Here is a 24,430-nt window from a genome sequence, read left to right on the forward strand (position 1 = left end):
GCGACGCGAGGCGCCTACCACCAACTGCAGCTCGAGGCGCGCAAGCTGCTCGCGCAGCTTGCGCATGTCGACGCCGAGGGCTTGCGACCCGCGGTTCTTCTTCAACGCCGTCTTCTCCGCCTATGCGATGCAAGCACTGAGGGCGAGAGCGACGGTCCCGAGGACTAACCTTGGCGCGCTTGAGCTTGCGCTGCTTCCCTTCCCGGCCCATGTTGCCCAAATGCAGCCGATTGGGCGTTGCGCAAGGTATTTTAGCCAATCATCATGCCGCGTTCGGCCAAATGCGATACTTTTCAACCAATCCATGCATGACAAAAATGGACCCTGCGGTGCCACGACCGATTCAAGCCAAGTAGACGCTCGACCCGCCGTTCCGGTAGAGCACAAGCAGGTACCAGAACACACATGGGTCCTTTTTTACATCAAAGGAAAGATCTGGGCTAATACCAGATTAACATATATGTAAGGTCAGCGCAAGATTATTATGCTTTAAAAGTTGGTGGGGGTCACCGCGGGAAGCTTGCTATAGCGTGCGCTCAGGCAATAGAGCAGATACCTTCTAAAGTATCTTGTCGCGGGACATCGTGCAGAGATGGACCTCCTCATTCCCAGACGTGGAGTTGCCAATGTTGATGGCTGTGACCTGATTTAATACTATTTGCATCATTTGGAAAATATCATCCAATTCACCGACCTCAATAGTATGTGGACATGAAATGGTGTGTGTTGGAACCGAGCAGAGCATGGCACACGCCCAGCTCCAGCGTGATCTCGAAGCGTTGGGCTGCCCGACCGAGATCCTCGCGTCGTCGCCGCTGCAGGTACATGGCTCCAAGCGTGAGCTGCTACATTGGCTGCATGCACGCGCCCGGGCCTACCTCCATCAAGCGCTGGGGCCAACGTCCGGGAGCGAGGCCGACATGCTCTTGGCGCGATGGCTTCTGCAGACGGTACGCTATCCTAGCCGAGGCCTGCGCTCACACTAGCACCACGCAGGGCATCGAGTCGCAAGACGTGTGCGCGCGCCTCATCGATGGGACACTTGGCGTCGACCGCACGAACGGCTACCTTCGGCAGGTCCGTCGTCTCCACGCCTGTGCTTTCCACAAGGCAGCGTAGGTGGTCGATCAGCTGCTTGGCTTCGAGGCAATCGCCACGCACGGCGCCGACGCCTGCGTTGCCAAGGCTAACACGCTTCTCAACGTCGTGTGCGCCAACGAGGTAGCGTCGTTCATCGCCGTGGCGCTGAACCATGTCCTGTCTAGGCACTCTTCTTGGAGACCAAAATGACGGGACTGTTTCCGCCGAGCTTCCACGCGTACCTCGCACAGCCTGCACCGTCGGTGGCCGACGAGCATCGCCGGGTCGCAGCGGTATACAGGCTCCGTAATTCTTATCCCACGAGCCTCACGAGCTTGGCGCAGGAGCTGGATGCAGCCATGCGCGAGTGCGACCGACTGCGACAGCAGTACCCCACCTTTGACAAGGTTCGCCGTGGTCTTTTTACTCTGCGCACTCAGCGTCGACTTAGGGTACCATCGTACAAGCGCCACCGACATTGGGCGCCCTGGTCTCGGCGCTCGAGTTGCAGCTGCAAACGTACGCTGGCTTGACTCAACGCCATACTATCCTGTCCTTGCTTGCTTAGGTTTGCGCTCAAGTACCGTCAAGAAGTGCAGGTGTGGCTCCGCTCGCCGCTCGCGAGTACTAGTGAGGACCAGACCATCGCGTCTGGCATCGGCAGTCTCGTCACATCCCGGACCAAGCCCGCACTCGATCGGTGCGTCGCCTTTGTCGAGCAGCTCCAGGTACAGCGATGTCATTGGCCTGCATGTATGCACCGCACGGGTGAGCTAGTCGGTCCTAGCACGCGCCGAGATGGCCAATCAGCGCGCTAGCACAAGGTATCGATCGATCATCTCTACGGATCAAGCTCACGGCGGTGCGCAGCGACCTTGATAGCAACGATTTTTCCGACCACGTGGCCGCGCTTCTTGAAGAGATGAACGTGCTGGAAGCGGCGCTGGCGGGGTCGTAGTTGGCGACAAGCGACAAAGCACCTATTAACGTACTTGTCGTCGATATATGACGTACCATTAGCAGAGAGCCCAGAGCAACCATCCCTGGCGCCTGCGCCATGGGTTTCGTCTGTTTCGAAGCGGAGATGGCGGAGATCTCCGCGTCTCGAGAGACACGTTGGCATCAACATGTCACGTCTGCACGCGATCATGCCAGCATCACGCTGGACGCTTCGACGCCAACGGCTCGTGTCTCTGAGAAAACTGCCATGTAATTCTTGCCCCCTGAGCCCACGACGACCGAGACGCTCGCTCCAATCGAGCCGTACTATCGGTATCGAGCGCCAATGCAACAAGCTCCCACCTGCGTCGACCATTGAACCAATTCCGTTGATTGGAACCCACCTTGGAACCCACAGCTGGCATCGATGGGATCAACTTCGTGTCCAAATATGGACCAGAAAGCGTCAATCGTCCATTTCAAGCCTTGAACCCGTCGCGTCAAACTGCCATTGCCGTTGCAGGCGCAGGCGCAGGCGTAGAAGGTCGACCGCGAGTGATAGAAGGACCATCAGGAACGCGTAGGGCAATACGAGCGCGTTGCAAACGGGTGGCCAACTTGACGGGCCCTTGCCATACAAATTTCGAGAGTACTGTGGGATCTCGCCCGCTTATTAGAGCAAAATCGAGCATGGACGGAACCCGACAAGCACCCAAAACAAGCGCCATCAAGCTCGCGCAGGCCCGCGCCCTCCAGCGGCGGCAGCGCGCAGCCGTCAACAGCTATGTGGCGCGGCTCGAGCTTAGCGTCGACGAGCTCCGGCGCGAGACGGCGCGGCTCGAGGGCCAGCGCGAGGCCTGGGCCATCATGCACCCGGCGCCCGAGCGGCCATTGGACCACACGGCGAGCGCCCGTGTCGGCGCCGCGTACTTTGACGTGTGCCGCTTTGGCATTACGACGGACCACGACGTCACCGCCTTGCTATCGCTGCTCGCGACCGACGGCTTTGATTTCATGGGCGGAGGCGGCGTCGACGCGTTCCTTGCCCAGTGGCACCGGTACGTCACGTACTTTGCAGCACTCGAGATGACGTGTCGCCACATTGCTGTCTCGCCGGCCGAGACGAATGACATCGTCGTCTGCAACAGCGTCATGCGCTTGCGTCTCCACCGCCGGACGCTCGAGTGCCTCTTCCCGCACGTCTTGGCCCGAGAAGACATGGTCCAGCGCCTCGTCGGGCGGGAGCTCTCGGTGCGGAAGTGTTTTCTATCGAGCGTGGTATTATCAAAGCATGCGCTAGGCGCCCATGACGCTGACGCTCATCGTGCGCCACGACACGTGCCAGATCCAGTCCATGCATTCGGACGTCGCGTTTGCCTCGAGCATGGCAGAGCTCCTCGGCAGCCTGGAAGATACTGCGGTTGCCATGGACGGCGCGCGTGTCCATGGCCCATGGCTGTTGTCGGAGGACGATGACGACGCGTCAGTGGCGGCAAAAAGCTTGACGTATACAGCTACGTGAACCTGCTGTCATACATGCGATGACGAGATCGGAGACAGTGACGTGACCTTTGCAACATCCAGCGCGACTTGGCATGAGTCGCGGCGTGGGATCTGCGCCGCTGTCCCGTATAACAAGTTACCTCGTATGACATTGTGGACGCTCTGTCCTCACGATGACGTGAGGTGTGATCATTCATTCTTGAGGATGCGTGATATTGCAACATTGCAAGAGAGGCCTGTCTATGAGTCCTCGTCCATCGAGGCTCGTCAGCTTGTACCGGTACCGGGAGCACGCTGGATCAAGCATCGCACGCCCCTTTCCACGTAGTACGCGATGCAATCAAAGACTGAAGTACGAAGTACGAAATGGCCTTGACACGTAGTACTAGAAGGTCGGACGTGATCGGGTCAGTACGTGTCGTGACATCGGGTGGTGCGTGGACTTTGCGATGAAAAGAAGGGAGCGATTGATGGGTACAAGTACCCCACGACCTAGGCGCTGGCCGGGTATCTCACACGAATTGCGTTGCCGCAGCAGCGTTCTCACGACGCCATTGGACCGCTGGTCGATGAGCTCTGTGGTTACGAGAACACTGTAGCTGTCGAGCCCAAGGGCAAGGACGCCAACACGTCGTTCGATGCTGCTGCCTAGATGCGACGCTAGCCAAGCTGTCGACCTACCAGACTTGTGGGTAGAGGTCGGTTCCGTGAGACTCAACACAAATACCTTGGACGATTGCGCAAAGGTCCTTGCAAGGAGGCTAGGTGCGCTCTGCACCTTTTTTGTCCAACGACACAGCCGCGTGGACGCACTGTCGTGATGCCTCGGTCGATGGACGAGAAGCTAGATTGCTTGCTCGGTCCGACCAGTCTGGCTCGTCGATCTGGCTTGTCGGTCTGGTACGTCAGGTGACATCGACCACTGTCGTTTTGATCCGTGCGGCTCGACGAGCCACGTGTCTTGGTCTGTGTACAAGCACGACAACATCTCGGTGATCGATGGATCGTTATCGGGTGGCCCATCGACGACGAGGGTCCGTCAGATCCTGTGCAGCACCGTCTCGACTCTTTGTCTGCGAATTGACGACTGGCTGCATTCGTCCTAGCTGCTTGAAGCGACGTGGCCCCGTTGATGTCGCCGGGCCTTCTTGTCAAGTTGTGCGCATCAGCTCATCGTCGTCGCCATTTCGCTAGACACTCGACGCTACATGACGATAGCACCGATGAGCGAGCAGCTAGCATGACACGCGGCTGATCCTACACGCAGTGGTACCTCGCTGTTGCGAGAGGCGGCGTCTACATCGGGAGCTACGGCCGTTGGTCATGCGCCGTCGTTGTCCCACCGCTAAGGTCACGAGTCAATCGTCCGCAATAGACGCCTCAATACAGAGAATGAATTGGAGGTTGCTGATGGCGTTTTTTATAGTTTCGTAGATCTATCGCCATTTGTTGCTGTCATTTCCACACAATGGAAGCTCCATTGACGCATCACGTAGAGTCGCTAGCTCGATTGCATATCTCCCAGCCACCGTTGCACGCTATGACCTACGCGCAAAGGTATGATGGTACTTTGTCCCGCCATCCACTATTCTATACAGAACCTCGATCCGCGAACCCACATAACAACGGGCCGTGGCCAACTCCCGTCGTCGGTCGCTGGCTTTCTCTACGACGATGTCGCCGCGCCGTACTCGGCCCACAAGTCGCCCGCTCGTGCCCTCTGGCCGATCTTACGTGCTTGCGTCTGGTATTGTCTTTGGCTCGAACGCAACAACCGTGTCTTCCGCACGACGCTGACGCAACTTCCCCGCTCGCGATCCGGGCAGCTACGATCGCACGACTGCACGTCCGGCACTTGGCTCGTCGCGCTGTGGTGCCATCTCTTGACGCGTCGCTGGCCGCTCTCCGCGACGACCCTTGGTGTGCTCGCTACCTGGTCCCTCGTACAATCTCGAATCACTACCGCTCCTCGCTGACGCACCGGCCAAGCCTCACGAGCGCATTAAAAAGTCCACCATATCTTTATAATTGCATGTAATTTAACTCAGGTCAACAACAACAAGAGGCGGTGGCCATGCAGCGCCAGTCGCCATCAACAGTAATGGATCCTTCTGCCGCTGTGCATAAATCCGGAGGGGGACCGGCCTTGAACCGCCGACGAGCTTCTTTTTCTGGCGACAGCGTCGAAACCGCTGGATGCGGGATGCCATCGTCGTCTCGGTTGGTTGACTGCGCGCCGTCGTCCCTACAGATTAAACCAGCAAGGTTCATGTCGGGAAAGTCATCCCAGGTCGCAACTCAAAAAAGGTGGATGAGATCGTTAACGTAGCACATGACGTGCGAAACAGACGTCGTGCGATTCAAGTGGCCACAAGAACACCGTGGTCGATTCTTCTGTAGTGGATACTAGGATCGTGCATTAGGTCAGGGGAATACCCTTGTCGTAGCGACTGGACATGTCGAGCTTGGTACTACGTCATGCTCGCACTGGTGGCGGTCGTGGAGGACGGTCGCGACATCGTCGAGGTCCGTGAGCAGCGTCGCGAGACCGGCGGCGATGTCCCATTCAAATTCGATGCGCCGGACTTTGGCGCTGGCGTCGCCGCTTGGACGCATGTAGAGGAGCTGCGTGCATGGACACGTGAGCGTTTGGTCCGCGAGGCGGCGGCGAATCCGGCTGTCGGGAGTGTTGTGCAAGTGCGGCCACAAGGTCGCCACCGCCGCGTCGCTCAAGCCGAGCGAGACAGTGCCCACGACGCAGACGAGGTGCTCGTCGCTATCGAGTGCGACTGCCTCGATGCTGCGAAGCTCTTTGCGGAAAAAGGCGAACGCACCGGCGTACTGGCGCCACTGATCAAAGAGCGCGTCGATCCCAGTCGCTTCGCGCAGCTCGACGTCGTCGGCCATGAGGTCGCGCAGCGCCGCGTCTTGGTCGGGCGCGGCGACGTATCCGCACATGAAGAGGCGCCAGTAGGCGCCGACGCGCGCCACGTCGTTGGCAAAACGCCGCTGCACCGTTTGTCGCATCATGTCGACTTGGCCTTCGAGCCGGAACGTACTGTGGAGCAGCGCTTGGACGTCGGATTGAAGCGACTGAAGGTACGACCGAGTCTCTTGGCGGTAGCGGCGCTGGTTGTTGCGGCTCTGCTGCCGCCGGCGCGCGATCGCATCCGGCGTCTTGTACTTGGATGGCATGTGGTTTTTCGGATGTTGGCGTGAGTTGCGGCAAGTTGGGTTGTGTGTGGCCGGTGGCACCGAGTCCATAAGCGGGCGCGGTGACTTGGCTGGCGGACGGGACGCCACGGCTCCGGACGTATTCGGATGTGACAGGTGCTCGTCTGCTACAACTGAAGTCTTTCTTTTCGTGCTCGATAGTACGGTACTCGCATCGGGGCAACCCCAGGAGCTTTTGCCCGCGAGCGTGCGGGCACGAAGCTGTTGGACTTCGGCGCTATTCCTTCGCAAAGAGACGAGTCACGTACCGGTTGCGACGCAGTAGGTAGGGGCCCAGATACGCCTGGATCGTCGACGTCGACGACGACGATATGAGAGAAAAAGCAAGCTGGGTGCAGCGTCGCATGCGCCCTGGGATTGTTTTTCGCCGTCGCAGATGCCACTCTTGTCGCCGCCTGCTGTGGTGATCGGGAGCATAAATCTGGCGCGCGTCCAAAAGTGTTCAGAGCACTCGAACGTTGCGATCCATGACGACGGACAGACAGGACGACGAAGCGGCGACGTCGCCCTGTTGCGCCGTCGCAGTCATGTTTACAGTCATGTTGGCGACGACCCATCGCCACTTGGTGCACAAGTTGGCACTCCCATGGAAGAGATCTGGGCGTGCAAATCCCTCCGGAGTGGGCGTCCAACGCGTGGGATGACGCCGCCTCGATCTTCCTTCTTCTCTTGCACCCAAGTCAGCGCGCCATGGTGCGAAGGCGCTTCTCGGTCAGCCGGGATTTGGGTGTCGTCACGGGGCTATGGTACCAAGGGATAGTTGATACCCTTGATGGTATTATGGTATTACCCTTGGAGCAAACTCAGTGCTGAGGTGCATCCAGTGCATTGTCGTGGCGGTGCAATTTGGCCAATCAGATTCTCCAAGGCTGATGTAAGCACGCAGTCGATGGCCAGCGTTATGTCAAGCGTCAGCTGGTCAGCTGGCGCTAGCGCTGAACGTTGAGGTAGGCCGTTCCCTCAAAGGTTCGCGCTCGTGTTGGAGGCTCCACACCGTCTGATTCGTCACTATACTGTTGCGATTCCTGCCAGCCATCGAAATGACGGCCGCGCCCAACCACCATCGTCCCAAGATCGACTCGATCCGAACCACATATCTGAGGACAGACACGACTTGACGACTACCCTTATTTTACAAAAATGCACAACATTTCACTACTTTATAGGCTTGGATTGGCTCTGAATTTGCGCATACGACGTCAGGTGGCAGTCGTGCAAGAGGTGCAGGATGTCGTCGACGTCACTGAGGAGTGCCCAGAACGCGGTCACGAGGTCGATCTCGGTCGCCAGGCGTGTCACCATGAGACGTTCGCCGAGGTCGGCAAGGTAAAAGCTCTGCGTACACGGACACGGCAGCTCGCGCCCCACGAGCCGCTGCACGAGCCGCTCGTTGCAGAGGATGCTGGGAAAGAGTTGCTCGATCGTCGCCCGCGTGATGCGTAAATAGAGCATGCCGACGCCCTTCACAAGGCTCACGTCGTCCTCGACTTCAATGTAGTCGTACGCATGGCACTCCTTGCGCATGTTGGGAAAGCAGCTCGCGTACGCGCGCCAGTTGGCAATGATGGCATCGACGCCGGTGGTCGATGCGCCAATGACCGTGGCGTCGGAGGTGAAGAGCTGCCGCATGATGGCCAGTTGGTACCGTTCGCGCGGCGGGTCCGAGAGCGCGTAGCCATGCATGAGCGCGTCGCAGTACTCGCGGCAGCGCGCGACGCCGCTTGTGGCGCCCAGCGTCGGCGGCGGCGGCGGCAGCATGATGGCCATCGTATCCATGCGGCCCTCGAGCCGCGCCGTCTCGCGCGTGAGTGCGTACACCTGCTTCTCGAGCGCGGCCATGTGGACGCGGGCCTCTTCGCGGTACCGCCGCTGGTTGTTCCGGCACTGGATCTGCCGGCGCTCGGTCGCCTTCTGCGTGCGCGGTAGCCGGCTCGTGGGCATGGCCGGAGGCAATGAAAAATGACACAGCCTGTCGGCCGCCGTTTTCTTATTTACCACAAGCGTCTCAATACTGCGTTTTTCTCGCATCTGTCTCCACGGTGCGACAACGACCACGCCGACGATGGGCAAGCGCAGTACTCACGTGCTACTACTTCACTGCTGAGACTCGACACAGCTGGTGCACGGCGGCACCACAATAAACTGCGGCGCGCGGTCTCACGAGACGTGACTAGGGTGTGTATTTCTTCTTCCTGCACATTGCAGCGAGGTCCTTAATGACGCATGTGCAAGCGTCCATACAAGAGCTTTTTCTTGATTCGTGGCATGTGGGAGGCTGGCGACATTGTGAGCACGATTATTTTATGAGCGCCGTACGATTACGCCCAGTCGCCAGCGCCAGTGAGTAGCTCGTGATTCGTCGCCGGGGCCAGTGAGGCGCGTCGGTGGCAATCATTTCAAGCAGAGATGGGGCGCTGCTGCACAAGAGCAGGCTGGGCCGCGCGGCGATTGGCTCTTTCAGAGCCTCTCCACGACGACGTACTGTACCAGGATACTACGCCGGGTTTCGAATGGGAAAGTCATGGTAAATGCATTTGGCCCACCTGGGTGACCAAATGAGAAGAGAACTCATTTGACGTGCTCCTCGCGGCGCCGCCGCCGCCGCCGCCGACGACGGAGCCGCGATGCAAGCTTCGTGGTGTCGGCTGGCCTCGCTGCTTTGCCAGGCATGCAATACACGTAATCACCGTGATAGGCAGCCCGTCAACCACACGGGTAGGTGCACGATGGCTTCCTCGCCGCTGGCCTTCGCGGCTGACCCGACCGGGCCGGCCAATCAGCGGGTGCAGCTGCTACAAACACAGAACACGTCGTACCACTTTGCACTAACGTCAGGGAAGGGAGCAGATGCAGGCGCTGGACACACGGCGAGCGATATCAGAAGAGCACTCATTGACGCAAGACGTCTGTCCAAGTCTACGAAGGCCCACGGCACGAGCCTCGCTTTAGAAAGAGTTGAGAGCACTGGACAAGAGATGTGTGTCGACCGGGCGACAGTGGATCGCGATATGATTGGCTGCGTATGTACCCATTTCACATGACTACAGGACGACACAGCATGACGGCAATGGTTGTGGTCTTGGACCGCTGCTGGACCCTACATACATTTATTTACCTTTTGTGGACCTCTTGAACGTAATAGAAATGACACCGGTTGCATGCAGTAACTCCGACGTCCCCGACTGCCCGAAACGTACTTTCCTAGTATGGCGCCTTTGTCGACCGAGCGCCTCGACGGTGGCGTCTCCACTCTTCTTGGCTCGAGCTTGCCTCGTTGGCGCCGAGTTTGCCGAGTCGCACCAGCTTGTTCTCGTCGCATGCTGCTTCCCTCGCCGTGTGTTTGCAACCGCGGAAGCTGTGGCAACGGGGAACACTAGTGAGTAAGGCAAGCAACGCATGGACGGAAAAACTTCTGGTCTATATTTTGTGCGTGGAGCAATCCGAGAACGCCTCGCTCCGACTACAGCCAGCAACCGCCACGGCGAGGATTTTTGAGCAACGTCCTTCTTGATGCGGAGGCTGCGGCCTTGCGAAGTCGACGATCGCGGGGCTCAATCTCACTCGTTTTGGCTCGACCGCAACGGCCGCGTTTATCGCTCAGCCCACGAAGTCAGTGACCTTCAAGCTACAGTACATAGTACGGCGGCTGCAACGCATCACGACGAAGAAACTCTGCGCATGAGCACAGATCGCATCAATCGAGCGTCGTTGCCTTTAGAAAGACCTTGGCGTACAGGTATGACAACATTCAAGCCTTGTGCGTTCTCGGCGCGTTGTAGCTCTAGTGCAGACAATTCATGCATATCTACCCGACGCGACTATCTCGCAACGTCCTCACAGCACCAGAGAGTAGGTAGGTAGATCTGCATTTCCGCAACACACGGAGACGAGCATGGTATCGTGCCCCAGGTTGTGGGGCAACAAGCCAGCACACGGTTTGAGAAGAGGAGATACTATATACGTGGATGAAGTGGACGGATCTTGGTGCAAGCTAGTTGGGTCGTTCAAATTGCTCGAATAAAGAAAGCGAATTGCAGAGTGACATCTCATGGCCGCACGGTGTCGACGAGGACATTGGCCGCTTCCGCCGCCGAGGCCAGGCGCCGCACGACACAGGATGCCCAGCTTACATCAACGTCGACGGCGGTCACGACATCGTCTTGAACGATCAAGCGCACGACCAGCGGTAGCTACGTACTCGTCCTTTCATGACAAAGCCCATGGCATTTCAAGTACCTCGAGCGTCGCCGTCACGAGCGAAGTGTAGGCGGCGCTGGCTGGCAGCACGGTAGGGAAGAAGTCACGCATGCTCTTGGCGTCGAGGTGCAGCCGCAGCTGCCCCGTACAATGCAAGAGCTCGCCGTTTGTCTCGTCGAGAAAGGCCGACTCGATGGCGTGCGCCGTCATCTCGAGCTGCGCAAAGTCGCGCCAATGGTCCACGAAGGCTGCGAGGTCCCCGCTGCCTTGAAAGCGCAGCGTCGGGCTCATGCGCGTTTGGACAAAGGCAGAGGCGCCACCGAGGCCGTGCCGAAACGCTGCAAAGTACGCGCGGGCGACGACGGTGCCGCGCGAGGGCGCAGAGTGGAGGCACTCGAGCCGCCCCTGGAGCCGCGCGGTTTCAGTCAGAAGCGATTGCACTTGATTGTGGAGGCGCTCCATGGTCGCGGTCGCCTGCGCGCGGTACTTTTGCTGGTTGATGCGGCACTGCTGGAGGCGGCGGGGGTGCGTCTTGCAAAGCCGCCCGTCGACGCTCATTAGTATCGTTCTAGGATAGTGGCCACGCTTTGGAGATGGGGCGTCTGGCCGTTTCTTCCAATTTCGCGATGGTCGTGATTAGAACGAGACAGCGTTGTGGCAATCAGTAGGCAGTGTGATTGCCACAACGCTGTCTCGTTGATCACAAGGCGTGTTTCGGATGCGGGACGGCAAATACTCAGCAACCGCCGGCAACACATAGGCGCGGTACGGACGGTGTAGGATCAATGAATTCCATTCGAGCATTGAACGGTGATGGTTGAGTGTCGTCCGACTCAATTTACCCCTCTCGACCCCCGCAAAAATGCAAAAACGCGCTCTAAACACCGTCCCCAGACCTCCATCCTCCTCCCCAGCGTTCGACTCTCTGCAATGTGGGAATGCCAACCGCAGTGCCGGGATGTCAATGGTGCCCTCCAACAACCCTAAATACCAGGAAATAAGGAATCTTCGGATGACGGTTGACAACTTCCTCCAAACGAAGCTCTACTTGAATTCTCCGGTTGGATTTTTCGAGCTTGAGGTCGATGGATGGTAGTACCACCTCACCGGGACCAAGCATCGCGGCGCCCTTTCGGGTGCTGCCGTGTGCCTCTCACAATGCCGGAATATGACCGGGAACGCTCTTCGCTTGACGCACCGGCCATGCCTCATGCGCGCAGTAGGCAGTCCGCCATAATCTGATCCTGGCATATTCAGAACGCGTTTCACAGCAAAATGGCAGATTCCGAGGATGATGACAGCACATGACACGTCAAGATTCAAATGGAGTTGTTTCAACTCGACGACGATGGGCGATGGGCGATGCAAAGGCTGCGGACATGCACGTCGCATCACCGACAGTCGTAGGCGGAGTGCAACATGGGCGGCGGCGTCGAGGTCGGCATCGGTGGGATCCAGCACGTGAGCTCGGCGTCGGGCGCTAGCTGCACGCCCGTCATGACGTCGCTCACGTCGCGGAGACTGCCCAGAAGCGCCATGAGGCCGACCGTCATGTTCAGGTCCGTCTCGATCCGCGTCACCATGACGCGGTCCTCAAGCAGCGTCATGTAAAAGAGCTGCGTGCACGGACACACAATCTCTTGGCCAACGATGCGCTGCATGAGCGGCTCGTTCGCGAGCAGCTGTGGGCAGAGCGCGCCGATGGTCTCGCGGCCAATGCGCAGCGTGATGGTCCCCACGCCTTTGACGATGCGCGTGGTCTCGTCGACGACGACCACGTCCCACGCCGACCCGACCTTTTGCAGCGTCCGAAAGCAGCGTGCGTACTGCGTCCAGTTGGAGATGACCTTCTCGACGCCCTTTGCGCCCATGACCTCGACGTCATGGTGCATGAGGCTGCGGAGCATGGCCACTTGGGCCGTCGCGGTCGCCATGTCATGGATGGCGTAGCCGTGCTCGAAGACGAGCCAGTACTCGCGGCAGCGCGCAATGTCGTGGAGGTGCGCCGGGACGACCAACGGCGGTGGTGGAAGGCGCTGGACGGCCAGTGAGAGCGAGTCGCATTGGCCCTCGAGCCGCGCTGTCTCGGTGCCGAGGCTCTGCACCGCGCCCTCGAGGAACTCGAGGTGGGCGCGGGCTTCGGCGCGGTACCGCCGCTGGTTGTTCCGGCACTGCGTTTGTCGGTGCACGCTGGGCTTCTTCCGCGCCGGCTTGGTCGATCGCATCGTCGTCTTGTGTACTGAGCGTGCGACTTGCCTTGCATGATTCTGTGGAAGGTGGGATATATGGCGTACCCGTATCCGGACGCGGCCATCCCAGAACGCCAGCTAGCGTTCTGATGTCTCCTATCTCCTCCACGCGCGCCAGTACGTAGCCCTGGACAGAAGCCTCGTGCAGGGCAGTTGGCACGACGAATTTGAGGGACCTTCTGGATCGCGTGGGCGGCGGCCACCTCAGCAATCCCAGTCCCATCATCAGCCAACGGCTGAACCGATAACCAGTGCGTGACTGGTCAGAGGCCCGAACAGTCCCGTTCGGACTGCAACTCATGCCAGGTGCAGTCAAGTCTGCCTGCAGTAGGTCGTCGCACGAAGTGTGCCAGAGCTGTCATCTGCACTGTAAGTGATCGCGCTTGGGTGATCGCAGTCGGGGCGGCTACTCTTCGCCGGCTGCGGTCTGTTTACGGACCAGACAGACGCGGCTCGCGTCATCGTGGCTGCATCGTATGGCCCACGACGCTTCCATCAATTTTACAAGCGAGAGAACCGAGAATGAATATGGGATTAGCTACTGTAAACGTGTGCTCGTCCAGTGCTAGGTGGCGTGGCGCGGTCCATGCTGTGAAGAAACGTCCGGGGCATCGAAGCAATCTCGCCCGACGGTGCGATCAACGCGCCGTGCATAACGTCCACCACGTCGTGCAAATCGCAGAGCAGCTCGACGAGGCCGCTTGTAAAGTCCAAGCTCGACTCGAGCCGCGTCACGTGTGTCTCGGCACTCGGACCTTCGGGGTGGCGTGGGCCAAAACAAAAGTGAGCTGCAGCGGACAGACGAGGACGCGGCCTTCGAGCCGCGCGCGCAGACGCGGTTGCTCAAGCACGTGCGGGCAGACCATACTAAGCGTCTCGGCCGTCACCCCACGCGCAGTGTGCCGCAGCTTCGCACGAGATGACCGTTCTCGAGTTCAAGGACCTCGAGCGCCTCGAGCTCCATCTGAATCGTGGCAAAGGCGTAGGCGTACTGGAGGCTCTGGTCGAGAATCCGTTGGATGCCGGTGGTGCCCATGACGTGAACGGTCTCGGCGAAGAGGCATCGGATCGTCGCCACTTGGTGCGCGGCCACGGCGGGGTCGTTCGTCGCGTAGCCAGAGGCCATGACGCGCCAGTAGTAGCGGCACCGCTCCAGGTCGCGGCCCATCGGTCCTTGCCTCGCTTTCCACGCGAGCGTTTGCTTGTATGTCTCGACATGCCCTTCGAGCCGAGCCGTCGTCCGCGTGAGCTCGAGCACGTTTGCCTCGAGTTGGTTCTTGTGGCTGCGAGCTTGCTCGCGGTATCGGCGCTGGTTGTTGCGGCACTGCTCTTGGCGGCGCGCAGTGACCGGGCGCTTCTTCGTGGCGACCATCCTCGTTGGAAAATGACGTGTGCGAGCTGCGATCCTGGTGGTGTGATGGAGCTGAGGTTTCGCAGCCAATGAGAATCGAGTCCCGTGATGAAACGGCAAGTTTCGAAAAAGGGGTGCTGCCACGGCCCCAGGAAACGATAACGCATTTGTTTAAAACTGTTGCATTCGTACACTTGGAAGGCCACATTGATGATTCACAAGCGCACGATAAGCGATATATCACCGCGTCGATCCATGCGCCAAATCTTTCTTGTGTACCGGGATACACGTCGCTGCATGGGAACAAGGTACGTATATGGCAGCACGACCCATCCCCATCCTGTTGTCGTTGACGCCGTTGACGACGAGATTTCAGTCACGAGTCCGTTGACCGCAGCTTCAACCGTGAAACACCCACGAGATCCTACATGGAAGGTTCAAGCCCGCTCACGCAATCACGCCCTGGGCACTGCACCGTTCTAGCGCAAGATCTTTGGCTAAAACAAGTCGATAGAGCGTTCTATTGCGTGCCCTTCATGTGCAATCCAAGTCGACACTGGCACACATACATCCACGGCGCGCATCTCGGGGGCGGTTATGTCGTTGCCGGCGGAGAGCCACGTCGTTGCAAACTTCTATTCATTATTCGTACACATTCTCTTGACGGCGCGCATGATGAGGTTTGTACTAATCATTCGCCCGTAAATAGCATAGAAGGAAGGCTACCGACAGAATATAAACTCATTTCAACACCTCGCGCTCGTTCGTCACCTCGAAAAAAATGTCGACGGCGGCTCGGGATGATGGCTGCCTTCCAGAGCATGCAACGAGTCTTCGAGTCGGTGGCATCGATGCTACTCTACTCGGCGACGATGGATGCGTTCCAGACAAGTATTGCCCAAGAGGATGAAAGTCAACATCACCTCTTGTGCCTGACAACGTCGCGCTCTGAGTTCTCCTGCAACGGCGGAGAACTCATGCGGTTTCGGCACCGTCACAATGCATATCAAGAAACAATACATTTTTACAAAATATTAGATGCCAGAGGTTACATAGAATGGCATATGCCACATATAACCACAATCCAAATGTGGCACGTAGCGCGTGGTCCAGCGCGATGGGCACGGACCTTGGCCACGACGACGACGACGCCGGCGACGACGCTCGCTAGCCCTAGCGTCCTGCAGCACCTGGTGTGCCCCATCTCCAAGCTGCCGCTCGAGCACCTCGAGGCCCAAGGCATCCTCTTCTGCCGCGAGATCCGCGTGGCCTACCCGATCCGCGGTGGCATCCCAATCCTCGTGCCCACCGAAGGCCGCATCGTGCCCGAGGACGAGCCGCTGCCCTCGCTCGCGTAGCTTGTGCCCATGCGTTCGCCTTCCATGGATCCCAGTTACCCATACGACGACCAAGGCCATGCGACCACGGTCCACGGACCACGCCAGCGAAAATAGAAAACAGCGTTCAATCGAGTCGTCGCCTACTAGTACTACTACTACTACGTGTGCATGCGCACCGACCGCACGGGATTGCGCCGGAGCGACGGCGTGCTGTTGGCCTCGCGCGGCTGCGTGCTGCGGTCGGGCGTCGTGAAGAGGTCCCGGGCCGCAGGTGCATGCAGCGGCTCGTCGTCCTGCGTCGTGCCACGGCGACCACCTTTCGTAGCCTTGGACGTGCTCTGCGGCGTGCGCAGTATCCGGGGCGCCGCCACCGTCGTCGTTGGCTCGACAAAGTTGTACCGAAGCACGTGGTGCGTCGACGTCATGAGGTCGGCGGCCGGGCCCGCGGGCGCGGCCAAGAGCGACGGCCCCACCACGAGTGCTAGATAGCACGATATGAACACCCCACGCTGCCTTGCAAGGTCCACGTACCATTCCGGTTCTCGAGCGTCAGGCCTTTCTGAGGCGTCGCCGACCAGCCGAATGCAGCGTAGCGCTCTACAGCAGCTCCGCATGAACGATGGCATCCAAGGCGAAGGACCTACCTTTGCTCGGCTTGGGACCAGTCGACACGACCGGCGGTGGCGGCGGCGTCGTGGGCTCGTCGAGGTCCAGCGTCCGCGCCGTGGCCGTGACCTTGACCGTGGTCGTCGAGCGCTTCCCCGAGTAGAGACCCGGGGCGTAGGCCGCCGCGTCACTCGTGTCGGCGAGCGCGCGGACATGCGTCGGGAGCACGTCGCCGGCCGTCTGGTTGAGCTGCGTGGCTTTGAGCAGAGCTTGCAGCGCCGCATGGTTGGCTACCGACGGCAGCGCATGCGCAAGGGCGTAGGCTTGGTCGTAGTCGCTGCGCCCGAGGTAGAGGCGCACCAGGAGCTCGTGGCGGTCGTCGTCGGCCAATAGAAAGGCGTGCACGAGCGGCAACTCGGTCGGCGACCAATGCAATCGAAGCACCCAGTCGCGCAGACTGTCGTTGGCGACGTGCCACGCCAGCAGCTGCGGCAGACGCTCGGCGTTCTGGCGCGGGAAGGCGCGGAGAAGCCGCCACGCACCCTCGATATCGTGCATCGCCAAGTGCAGCTCCAAGAGCAAGTCGACCGCGTCTTCGGATGCTGGCGTCGTCGACCAGAGCTGCCACGCGAGCGAGGGCTCTTGGTGGCGCAGCAGCACGTGCACAAGGGCAAGCAGGATCGAGCGGTCGAGGAGGTGCGACGGCTGCAAGAGCGTCGCGGCCTCAACCGCGTGCACGTTGTACTGGAGGCACCAGAGCCCGAGGATCGAGCGCGACCAGACGTCGTTCAGAGACAGCGCGCGGGCCAGGCGACGCGTCGTGGCTTGCAGTATCGCGAGCGGCTGCGGCGCGGCCTTGGGCTTGGCGCACGATGCGAGCATTTCCAGGCCCATGAAGAGCAGGATGGCCGACGACACTTCAATCGAGGTCGCGGTCGGTGTGTAGAGGGCGTGCCACAGCGCGAGGCCGGTCGAGGGCGGCGGCGAGAGCGGCGCGACCTGCGCCGCGTCGCAGATGGCCGCCAACACCAGCGGCGCCTGCGTGTGGAAGCGGCGAGTGAGGCCGGCGGCGTCGTAGTGCACTTTGTGCAAGGCGCTCTCTTCGACGAGCCACTGGCCAAACGAGAAGCGCAGCGTCGTGTCGTGAAGCGTATGCAGAAGCTGGTCCAGGTACGATCGGGCTTCCTGTGTCAAGGCCGCGGCTTCGGGCACGGCGACGGGCCCGGCCGCGAGTTCGAGACGGTCCGTGAGCGCCTTTAGCACATGGCGCAGGCCGCGCAGCGAGCGCAGGTGTGCGCCAAGGTCGGTGTTGGGCTTGCCGCCCACAAAGAGCTGTTCGAGTGCGGTCGTTGCCGTCGCTGCAAGCGCCGTCACATGCTTCGCGGCCCACGTCTGGACGGCCACGGGCTCTTTCAGGAGAAACTCCTTCTTCTTGTCGAGCGCAAGGACATACGACCCAATGATGCTCGAGAGGCCATGGTACAAGGCGACGTCCAGCAAGGCTTCGCGCTGCTGGAGGCGGGGCGCGCCGGCCTCAACGTCGATGCCTCCCCGGCGGAAGATCCCGGCGGCGAAGAAGTCGGCAAAGGTGGCCTCCGGTGACTGGAAGATGCTGAAGCCATGCTCGGCGAACGTGTCTAGGACCTACATGGGCCATGAGACCGAGGTCGACGCGTCGCCCTGTACCGGCAGCGACATGGGGCGGTGGTCTCGTTTTCTTGTTGCCAACCACCAAATCCGAACAATACTGTTACATCTTATAACCTCTCTCATTAAATACACATATTTCTTGAAACCTGTCACATCTTATTCGAACACCTAAGGACCAGCGAGACAGGGTAGCGTGGCCGCCGCTTCCTTTGCCCCACACGATGCATGGGCCACCGCGTTGGCAAGATGTGCTACCTACGTAAGGAGTCCTTCCTAAAGGCTAGCTGCTTTGAATACCGTCCTACAAACACTATTTTCGCATAACCCTAATCCCGCTGCAGCGGTGGTGCCAGCTCAAGTCGCTGCTGCCGCTCAGTGTGTCGACAGCCTCAAGCTTGGCGTGAACCTCGTTGCCCGGTCGAAGAAGCAAGCTATCAAACGCCCCTGTCATGTCTGATGGCCGTCATGGGACGAGGTATTAGTGACGAAGCCACGCCACGAGCTCCGTTTCAAAATGAATGACCGTGCATTAGCATACGTAGGTAGATGACACTGTAACTGGCAGAGTCCACTCGTCACATTCAAGCGCTCATGGCGCATAGGTCGTCGGAATCGTCGGCGACGGAAGGTCCTTGGCCGTCGTCGCAATCGCGCACACGAAGCGGGGTGTCGCCTTGCCGCACACGGCGTGGAGCATGACGTTCCACTGCGCCGTCGCTTCGTCAAAGGCCGGGTAGTGCGGGTCGAACCACGTCTCCCGGATCTTGCCCGCTTTGGCCGCCATCTTGCCGACCTTCCCCGAGAGATCGCCGGCCTCGCACGCCGAGTCGCACTCGGCGTACGAAGCGGGCGTGCAGTTGTACGCAAAGCCAGCTTGGGCGACAGTCGCCTTGCACGTTTCGGCGGTAATGTGCTCCGAGTTCGGACCGCAGGCGAGGGTCGGGTCGTAGTGGTTGCCAGCGATGGCCAAGCCGCAGCCGCTCAGAAAGGCCGACGACGCCTTGTTACTCCACTTGGTGTGGACGTGCCACGTGTACGAGTCGATAGGCCCCTTGCAGTTGGCGTCGGCGGTGCTCAGCGCCGTCCAGTTGGCACCCGAGACGTCGAGGTTGGCCGCGATCGTTGCGCCGTAGCCGTGGTAGTGCACTGCGACGTGGCCCGCGACGCCGCCAGAGAGCGTCGGGTCAAAGGCGTACACGAGGCTGTGGCTCTCGGTGTAGCGCGTGTGGAGCATTGTTGGCAAATTCGAATCTGGTCGCCAGCTTCAACCTGCCAACGGGATTTTGATCGTATTTGTACCGTGTTTTTCAGCCGCACCCACAATCCTCGACGTTGTTTATACGCATATGCGGATTATCCGGACAGATGGACGGTACTTTTGACCAAGATACGTCGGTGAGGAGAACCAGCTGCCGCCTTGTTTTCACATCTTTGTCACAAGTTTTCACTTCGACGTGCGACCTTGAAGTGGCCTTTCGTTCAAGGGGATATTCCCAGGAAGTCCAGGTTCTTCCAGCGTGGCTTGACCAAGGGCTGGGATCGAATTAATACGCTGCGACGTGGCTTGAGAGGTCTGTGTCACCTCTCTGCCAGCTCTCGGCACGGGCTTGCGCTAACGTCCTGACTCCCATGGGTCCAAGCATGTGACGCGTCCTGCAGCACGACAAGAACTCGGGACGCGATGATCCCGCGCACGTTTGGGTTCGAGGCAGCTATTCGAGGCCGACGATTGAAGCCTGCTGCCACACTGCAGCCCGGCACTTGATCCCGTGTAAGAGTGAACTCAGAGTAAACTCCATGTGATGTACTCTGTGCCTCGACATACTAGTACCGGTATATAGAAGGAGAGGTACTGGTAGTCGGAGGATGGGGCTGTGAACCATGGGGCTGAACACTTGGTACACGAGTGCACATCCGGCGCATACTATGCGTCAAGCGGCGTTGCGTGCCTGGAGCCAATGCGAGACGCCTGCGCTGGGAACAGTGGTAGCGCGGCTGCTGCTAAGCTTAGTGTATTCGTATGGACTCGCTGCTATGGTAGACTTTATCTCGCCTTTCAATCGTAGACTTGAGGTAGAAACTCTGCGAGATGGTGCGGTACTGGCCACCGGATGTGTGCAACGATCGGGAAAGGCGTCATGTGGCGCGACTGCTCCAACTTGTTCCATCGAATCGCCAAGGGTCAACCTTTCGCAGCGCTCACTTTTCAATTTTCAGCCCATTGACCATGCTTACCAACAGCAGTGCGACCAACAGCAGCGGCAGCCACACGACGACGTACAGCTTTGCGCCGGCCACGAGCGCGGGTGTCTCGGGCACGATCATGGTCACCCATCTCGCCCAAGGCGCCAAGATCACGGCCAACCTCGACGTCTCGGGTGCCAACTGGACGGCGCTGAGCGCCGCGGACGGCAACTGCACCGGGCCTATCGAGTCGTTTACGTGGCACATCCACACCAAGTGGACCAACAAGGCGTCGTCGGCCTCTCTGAGCGGGTGCAGCCTCGCAGCGACCAGCAACCACTACGACCCGACCTTCGCGTGTGGCCCCAACTCGGAATACATTGCCACCGATACGTGCAAGCCGGTGGTCGCCGAGCCGGGCTTCAAGTACGATTGCTCGCCGGCGTCGTACGCTGCCAAGACCAAGGCGTGCGAAGAGGGCGATCTCTCTGGGAAGCTCGGCAAGATGACCGTCAAAAGCGGCAAGATCGAGGAGACGTGGACCGACATGTACTACCCGAGCGCATCGTCCGAGACGCCGCAGTGGAACATGATGCTTCACGCCGTGTGCGGCAAGGCGACGCCCCGCTTCATCTGCGCGACGGCGGCCGGCGCCGGCGGCAATGGGTCGGCGATTGTGGCCCCGACGACCGCGCCCGGCGCTGGCAAGACGCCGACGGCGACGTCGTCGACGTCAACCAAGGCTACGACCGTGCTGCTGGCGGCGCTCGCAAGCGCGACTGTCCTCTTCTAACTCGTCTCGACCTCTAAAATGCAGTCGTGTCATTTTTGTGTATTTGAACCTGAGTTAAACGCATCCCAATGCTGACGCTAAACGCCGTGCGCGTGCCACGTCATGCGTTCAATGAGGCGATGGAGTTTCAACTCATCTCGGTGGCGGCTCGGACCGACAGAGAGGGCACTCGGCACTGCCGTTGAGCCAGTCGAGGACACACTCTTCGTGAAAGACATGGTTGCAAGGGAGCTTGACCACGTGCATGGTGGCACACTCGGCGTCGTGCCAGTCGCATAGGCAGATGCTGCAGCAGTCTTCACTCACAACCGACGCCGTCGTTGACGCCTACACGCTCACCATTGTTCGCATCCTCCTTAGCATCAGCATCTTCGCGTACCTCGTCGCTACTGGCGGCGACGACAACATCTTCGAGGGCTAGAATCGCGAGGGTTCGCTTCGCGTCCAGATGCAGCTGCTCTTCGGGAAAGGCCAGAAACAGCTTGAGCAGTCCGTGGAGGTCCTTGAGGAGACCAGCACGCGTATCGCGGTCAAAATCAGGCGGAAAGCTGCTCATGATCTTGACGAGCAGCTGGACGAACGCCTCAAGCGCCGCTCGCCGCTCGGCAATGATCGCTTCGTTATCCGCGCGGAAATGGCGGCGTGGGAAGGCCTTGGAGATGGCGTCGTCGAGCAGCTTGAGCGGCAGCGCGACCTTGTCGGACGGCTGCTTCTTGGCGCGGTGCATGAGCGACTTGAGCGTTCGTCGGAGGGCGAAGAACTCCGAGTAGCGCTTCGCGATCGTCCACTTGTGCGGTGTGCGCTTGAACGAAATGTCCATTTTGTAGTACGTGACACAGGCGTACGCCGGGCCGACGCGCGTGACGTTGGACGTCGAGACAGTCGCGAGCTCCGAGGCGACGAGCTGCGCCCGCTCGAGCCGCGCCGTGTTCAGCGCCATCGCACAAATGATAAGTGTAGCTACGTTGGTCAACGGCCGGCGGGTAGGTTTATATATAGACGAGCCATTCGCAGCTTCAACCGAGCGATGGAGGCGGTGACAACGAGGCGAGGCAGAGAAAAAAAGGACAGCTTTGATGTCGGGACGCAGCTCGACGAGGCATATCGCAGGACGCAGAGTCGTCGTCGCTGGAGATGGGGCGTGCCCTGAGCTGTTGGAACACCACCGGTTGGTTCAACGCCTGAAACGGCGGGAGGCGGCATGACGCAGCGACTGCATCTCGCAGCCCACGTCGAGCGCACGTACAAGCTGTGCCCGTCGCATGTTGGAAAAGGTCGACTCGGTCACCTCCGCCAAGCCGTTGAATGCTCGAGGTAGACGTCTCGTCGTCGCTGGTGCTGACACGGCGGTGGTAGTGGCACGATTGTGTCGGTCGAAGAGGTCCAGCTGCTTGTCGATGCTCCCGATGCCTTTGAGTACATTTGCGCAACGATCGAGACCGAGCTCCAGCAGGTTCGCCTGGATGCTACACGCCCACCCACCACGGAAATGATTAGCTGTCGACCTTGCGCGATGAGCACCTCGTCGAGTACATGGGTGTCACGTGCGCAGAGAAGACTCTGTATCTGGTCATGGAGCACACCGCGGGCGGCACCCTTTCCAAGTACGTTCACCATCCAACGGCTTTTTTCTATACCACAATCGACGACCAGGGTCCTTCAAGAGTTTGGACGACTGCACCGGGCGATCATTCCGAGCTACGTGTACCGACTCGTGTGCGGTCTCCAGGCTCTGCACACCGTACGCTGGCTAGTTGATACCCGTGGTCAACATGGAAGTTTAGCATGGCATCGTGCACGGACGGCTCTCGGGCGCGGCTGTCTTTATCAGTGCCCACGGCCGCCTCAAAATTGGCAGCTATGTCCCGTCGCTCGCCACAACACAGTACATCATGGAGCACCAGTAGGCAATGAGCATGCCTGGTTTTACCTGTGATGCAATGGCTAGTCCGGTCGCCGGCAAGCTCGTGACGCCGCTCGTGACGTCGTTGGTCGATGGTGTGTGTCGGGACCTGCGCGCTGTCGGCTGGCTGCTTGCAGAGATGCTCGTCGGGTCGCAGATTGTACGTGACCTCTTCATGACGCCTTTCGTCGATCGAACGTAGCGGGGAATCTACGTGGATGGACCGCACATTCTGGCCATGGTCCAAGGCTTTCCATTAGAACACGCGTTCCTATCGACCCTCTTTGACGTCATCTCGGACACGATGCGCTGTCAAGAAATCGGCGACTATTCCAGTACGCTCTTGGGACACGCTTACCTTGAGCCCTCGACAGTGGCGCAGCTCCTGCTGGAGCCCGCCCCCTCACCGTACAACACATTTGCTTTCTCATGAGACACTGAGACATGCAAATTGTGATACAATATAGGATGGAAGAGCCATCGGTGCGGCACGAGCTCGAGACGTGCCTCCGCCTTCGCAACGAGCTTGCGATCGAGGTCGAAGCATGGATGCGAGGTCGGGATCGCTGATTGGGACGAGACATTTCGATCTTATACATAGAGTTTCAAGCGACGACGGGCCGGCATCCCAAGCGAAAAGAGTGGCCGTCGGCGGTCATGGACAAGCAAGTGCGACTTCGGACGCTTAAAGTGCGCCTCCAAGAGCTCCACGAGCATGTTCAAAAGGAGGCAATGGCGTCCATGGTCATCTGCGGCCGAGCCACCAACAAGGCGGCGGCGCGTACGCATGTGTGTAATTTTGAAAAGAAATGCACAAGGCTGTCTAGGCACTCCGACCGCCGACAGCGCTCGGACGCGGTCAACGGCACAAGCTGCGTTCTTGGTGCACAATTCGTCCAGCTCGCGTAGTACGAGCTTGGCCGTTGACAGCGAGGTCGACGATAGCACCTACGACGACGACGACGAGGTCGCGTCGGGCCTGTCACGCGCCGCCAAGCAGCACGTGCTACACCAACGCCGAGAGGTCGCGCGCCTCACGTCGTCCTTTACTGAGCATCCGGCCCAGTAGTGCCATTGCCGGCAACTGCAATGTCGGGTGGAATTTGGCGCCAAATTCAATTAAAATAAAATAAAAATCCAGAGAAAATGAAATAGAAGGACGCAAAAAACACCTAAAAAGAGGCACACCCTTGCGGTATTGCAGGTCGCCCGCAGCTCTCTCCCTCGACGAGGGCCCTCAGGCGACGAGCGGCCAACCCCAGTGCGCCCAAGCATGTGCCCTGTTTCGTTGACACGCAGCGGAATCCGGTGCCTGCTTGCGCAATCGAAAGTACTTGGCTTTTGTATGGCATCCATTTCACGCAGCACCCCGCGCGTGCTGATCACAAGAAAATGATGCTG

At 59.5% G+C, this 24,430-nt stretch overlaps 12 protein-coding genes across 12 annotated transcripts; 5 read left to right on the forward strand and 7 right to left on the reverse strand.

Moving 5' to 3' along the window:
* Window positions 1-743: 743 nt before the first annotated feature.
* Window positions 744-2,038, forward strand: SPRG_05490 (hypothetical protein; the record flags this gene model as incomplete). The annotated part of the gene is made up of 9 exons (XM_012344209.1): window positions 744-950; window positions 997-1,077; window positions 1,120-1,221; window positions 1,266-1,373; window positions 1,425-1,487; window positions 1,532-1,599; window positions 1,649-1,808; window positions 1,858-1,904; window positions 1,951-2,038. 9 exons carry the CDS (start codon window positions 744-746, stop codon window positions 2,036-2,038), a joined length of 924 nt encoding a protein of 307 aa, XP_012199599.1.
* A 671-nt stretch (window positions 2,039-2,709) lies between these two features.
* SPRG_05491 (hypothetical protein) lies at window positions 2,710-3,541 on the forward strand (the record flags this gene model as incomplete). The annotated part of the gene is made up of 2 exons (XM_012344210.1): window positions 2,710-3,270; window positions 3,320-3,541. The coding sequence occupies 2 exons, from the start codon at window positions 2,710-2,712 to the stop codon at window positions 3,539-3,541; spliced, it is 783 nt and encodes a 260-aa protein (XP_012199600.1).
* A 2,405-nt stretch (window positions 3,542-5,946) lies between these two features.
* SPRG_05492 (hypothetical protein) lies at window positions 5,947-6,717 on the reverse strand (the record flags this gene model as incomplete). Its single annotated transcript, XM_012344211.1, has 2 exons — window positions 5,947-5,959; window positions 6,011-6,717. The coding sequence occupies 2 exons, from the start codon at window positions 6,715-6,717 to the stop codon at window positions 5,947-5,949; spliced, it is 720 nt and encodes a 239-aa protein (XP_012199601.1).
* A 1,157-nt stretch (window positions 6,718-7,874) lies between these two features.
* SPRG_05493 (hypothetical protein) lies at window positions 7,875-8,697 on the reverse strand (the record flags this gene model as incomplete). The annotated part of the gene is made up of 1 exon (XM_012344212.1): window positions 7,875-8,697. One exon carries the CDS (start codon window positions 8,695-8,697, stop codon window positions 7,912-7,914), a length of 786 nt encoding a protein of 261 aa, XP_012199602.1. The 3' UTR covers window positions 7,875-7,911.
* Window positions 8,698-10,612: 1,915 nt separating this feature from the next.
* On the reverse strand, window positions 10,613-11,557 carry SPRG_05494 (hypothetical protein). Its single transcript, XM_012344213.1, has 2 exons — window positions 10,993-11,557; window positions 10,613-10,946 (listed from the first exon to the last, which is right to left on the reverse strand). Exons 1-2 carry the CDS (start codon window positions 11,509-11,511, stop codon window positions 10,803-10,805), a joined length of 663 nt encoding a protein of 220 aa, XP_012199603.1. The 5' UTR covers window positions 11,512-11,557; the 3' UTR covers window positions 10,613-10,802.
* Window positions 11,558-12,224: 667 nt separating this feature from the next.
* Window positions 12,225-13,211, reverse strand: SPRG_05495 (hypothetical protein). The gene has a single exon (XM_012344214.1). It carries the CDS (start codon window positions 13,176-13,178, stop codon window positions 12,345-12,347), a length of 834 nt encoding a protein of 277 aa, XP_012199604.1. The 5' UTR covers window positions 13,179-13,211; the 3' UTR covers window positions 12,225-12,344.
* A 2,193-nt stretch (window positions 13,212-15,404) lies between these two features.
* SPRG_05496 (hypothetical protein) lies at window positions 15,405-16,043 on the forward strand (the record flags this gene model as incomplete). Its single annotated transcript, XM_012344215.1, has 2 exons — window positions 15,405-15,444; window positions 15,655-16,043. The coding sequence occupies 2 exons, from the start codon at window positions 15,405-15,407 to the stop codon at window positions 15,909-15,911; spliced, it is 297 nt and encodes a 98-aa protein (XP_012199605.1). The 3' UTR covers window positions 15,912-16,043.
* On the reverse strand, window positions 15,984-18,239 carry SPRG_05497 (hypothetical protein). The gene is made up of 4 exons (XM_012344216.1): window positions 18,186-18,239; window positions 16,538-18,143; window positions 16,425-16,490; window positions 15,984-16,374 (listed from the first exon to the last, which is right to left on the reverse strand). The coding sequence occupies exons 1-4, from the start codon at window positions 18,195-18,197 to the stop codon at window positions 16,052-16,054; spliced, it is 2,007 nt and encodes a 668-aa protein (XP_012199606.1). The 5' UTR covers window positions 18,198-18,239; the 3' UTR covers window positions 15,984-16,051.
* Window positions 18,240-18,652: 413 nt separating this feature from the next.
* SPRG_05498 (hypothetical protein) lies at window positions 18,653-19,404 on the reverse strand. The gene has a single exon (XM_012344217.1). It carries the CDS (start codon window positions 19,381-19,383, stop codon window positions 18,739-18,741), a length of 645 nt encoding a protein of 214 aa, XP_012199607.1. The 5' UTR covers window positions 19,384-19,404; the 3' UTR covers window positions 18,653-18,738.
* Window positions 19,405-20,357: 953 nt separating this feature from the next.
* SPRG_05499 (hypothetical protein) lies at window positions 20,358-21,175 on the forward strand. Its single transcript, XM_012344218.1, has one exon. The coding sequence runs from the start codon at window positions 20,377-20,379 to the stop codon at window positions 21,124-21,126; it is 750 nt and encodes a 249-aa protein (XP_012199608.1). The 5' UTR covers window positions 20,358-20,376; the 3' UTR covers window positions 21,127-21,175.
* On the reverse strand, window positions 21,148-22,068 carry SPRG_05500 (hypothetical protein; the record flags this gene model as incomplete). Its single annotated transcript, XM_012344219.1, has 2 exons — window positions 21,148-21,453; window positions 21,506-22,068. Coding segments are annotated over 2 exons (758 nt in total), but the record flags the coding sequence as incomplete, so codon positions are not given.
* A 320-nt stretch (window positions 22,069-22,388) lies between these two features.
* Window positions 22,389-24,170, forward strand: SPRG_05501 (serine/threonine protein kinase; the record flags this gene model as incomplete). Its single annotated transcript, XM_012344220.1, has 10 exons — window positions 22,389-22,426; window positions 22,483-22,579; window positions 22,624-22,730; window positions 22,780-22,867; window positions 22,911-23,029; window positions 23,075-23,189; window positions 23,232-23,437; window positions 23,497-23,585; window positions 23,631-23,810; window positions 23,857-24,170. The coding sequence occupies 10 exons, from the start codon at window positions 22,389-22,391 to the stop codon at window positions 24,096-24,098; spliced, it is 1,281 nt and encodes a 426-aa protein (XP_012199610.1). The 3' UTR covers window positions 24,099-24,170.
* Window positions 24,171-24,430: the final 260 nt, after the last annotated feature.

This window comes from Saprolegnia parasitica, assembly GCF_000151545.1.
Source record: "Saprolegnia parasitica CBS 223.65 unplaced genomic scaffold supercont2.17, whole genome shotgun sequence".
Lineage (NCBI taxonomy): Eukaryota > Oomycota > Saprolegniomycetes > Saprolegniales > Saprolegniaceae > Saprolegnia > Saprolegnia parasitica.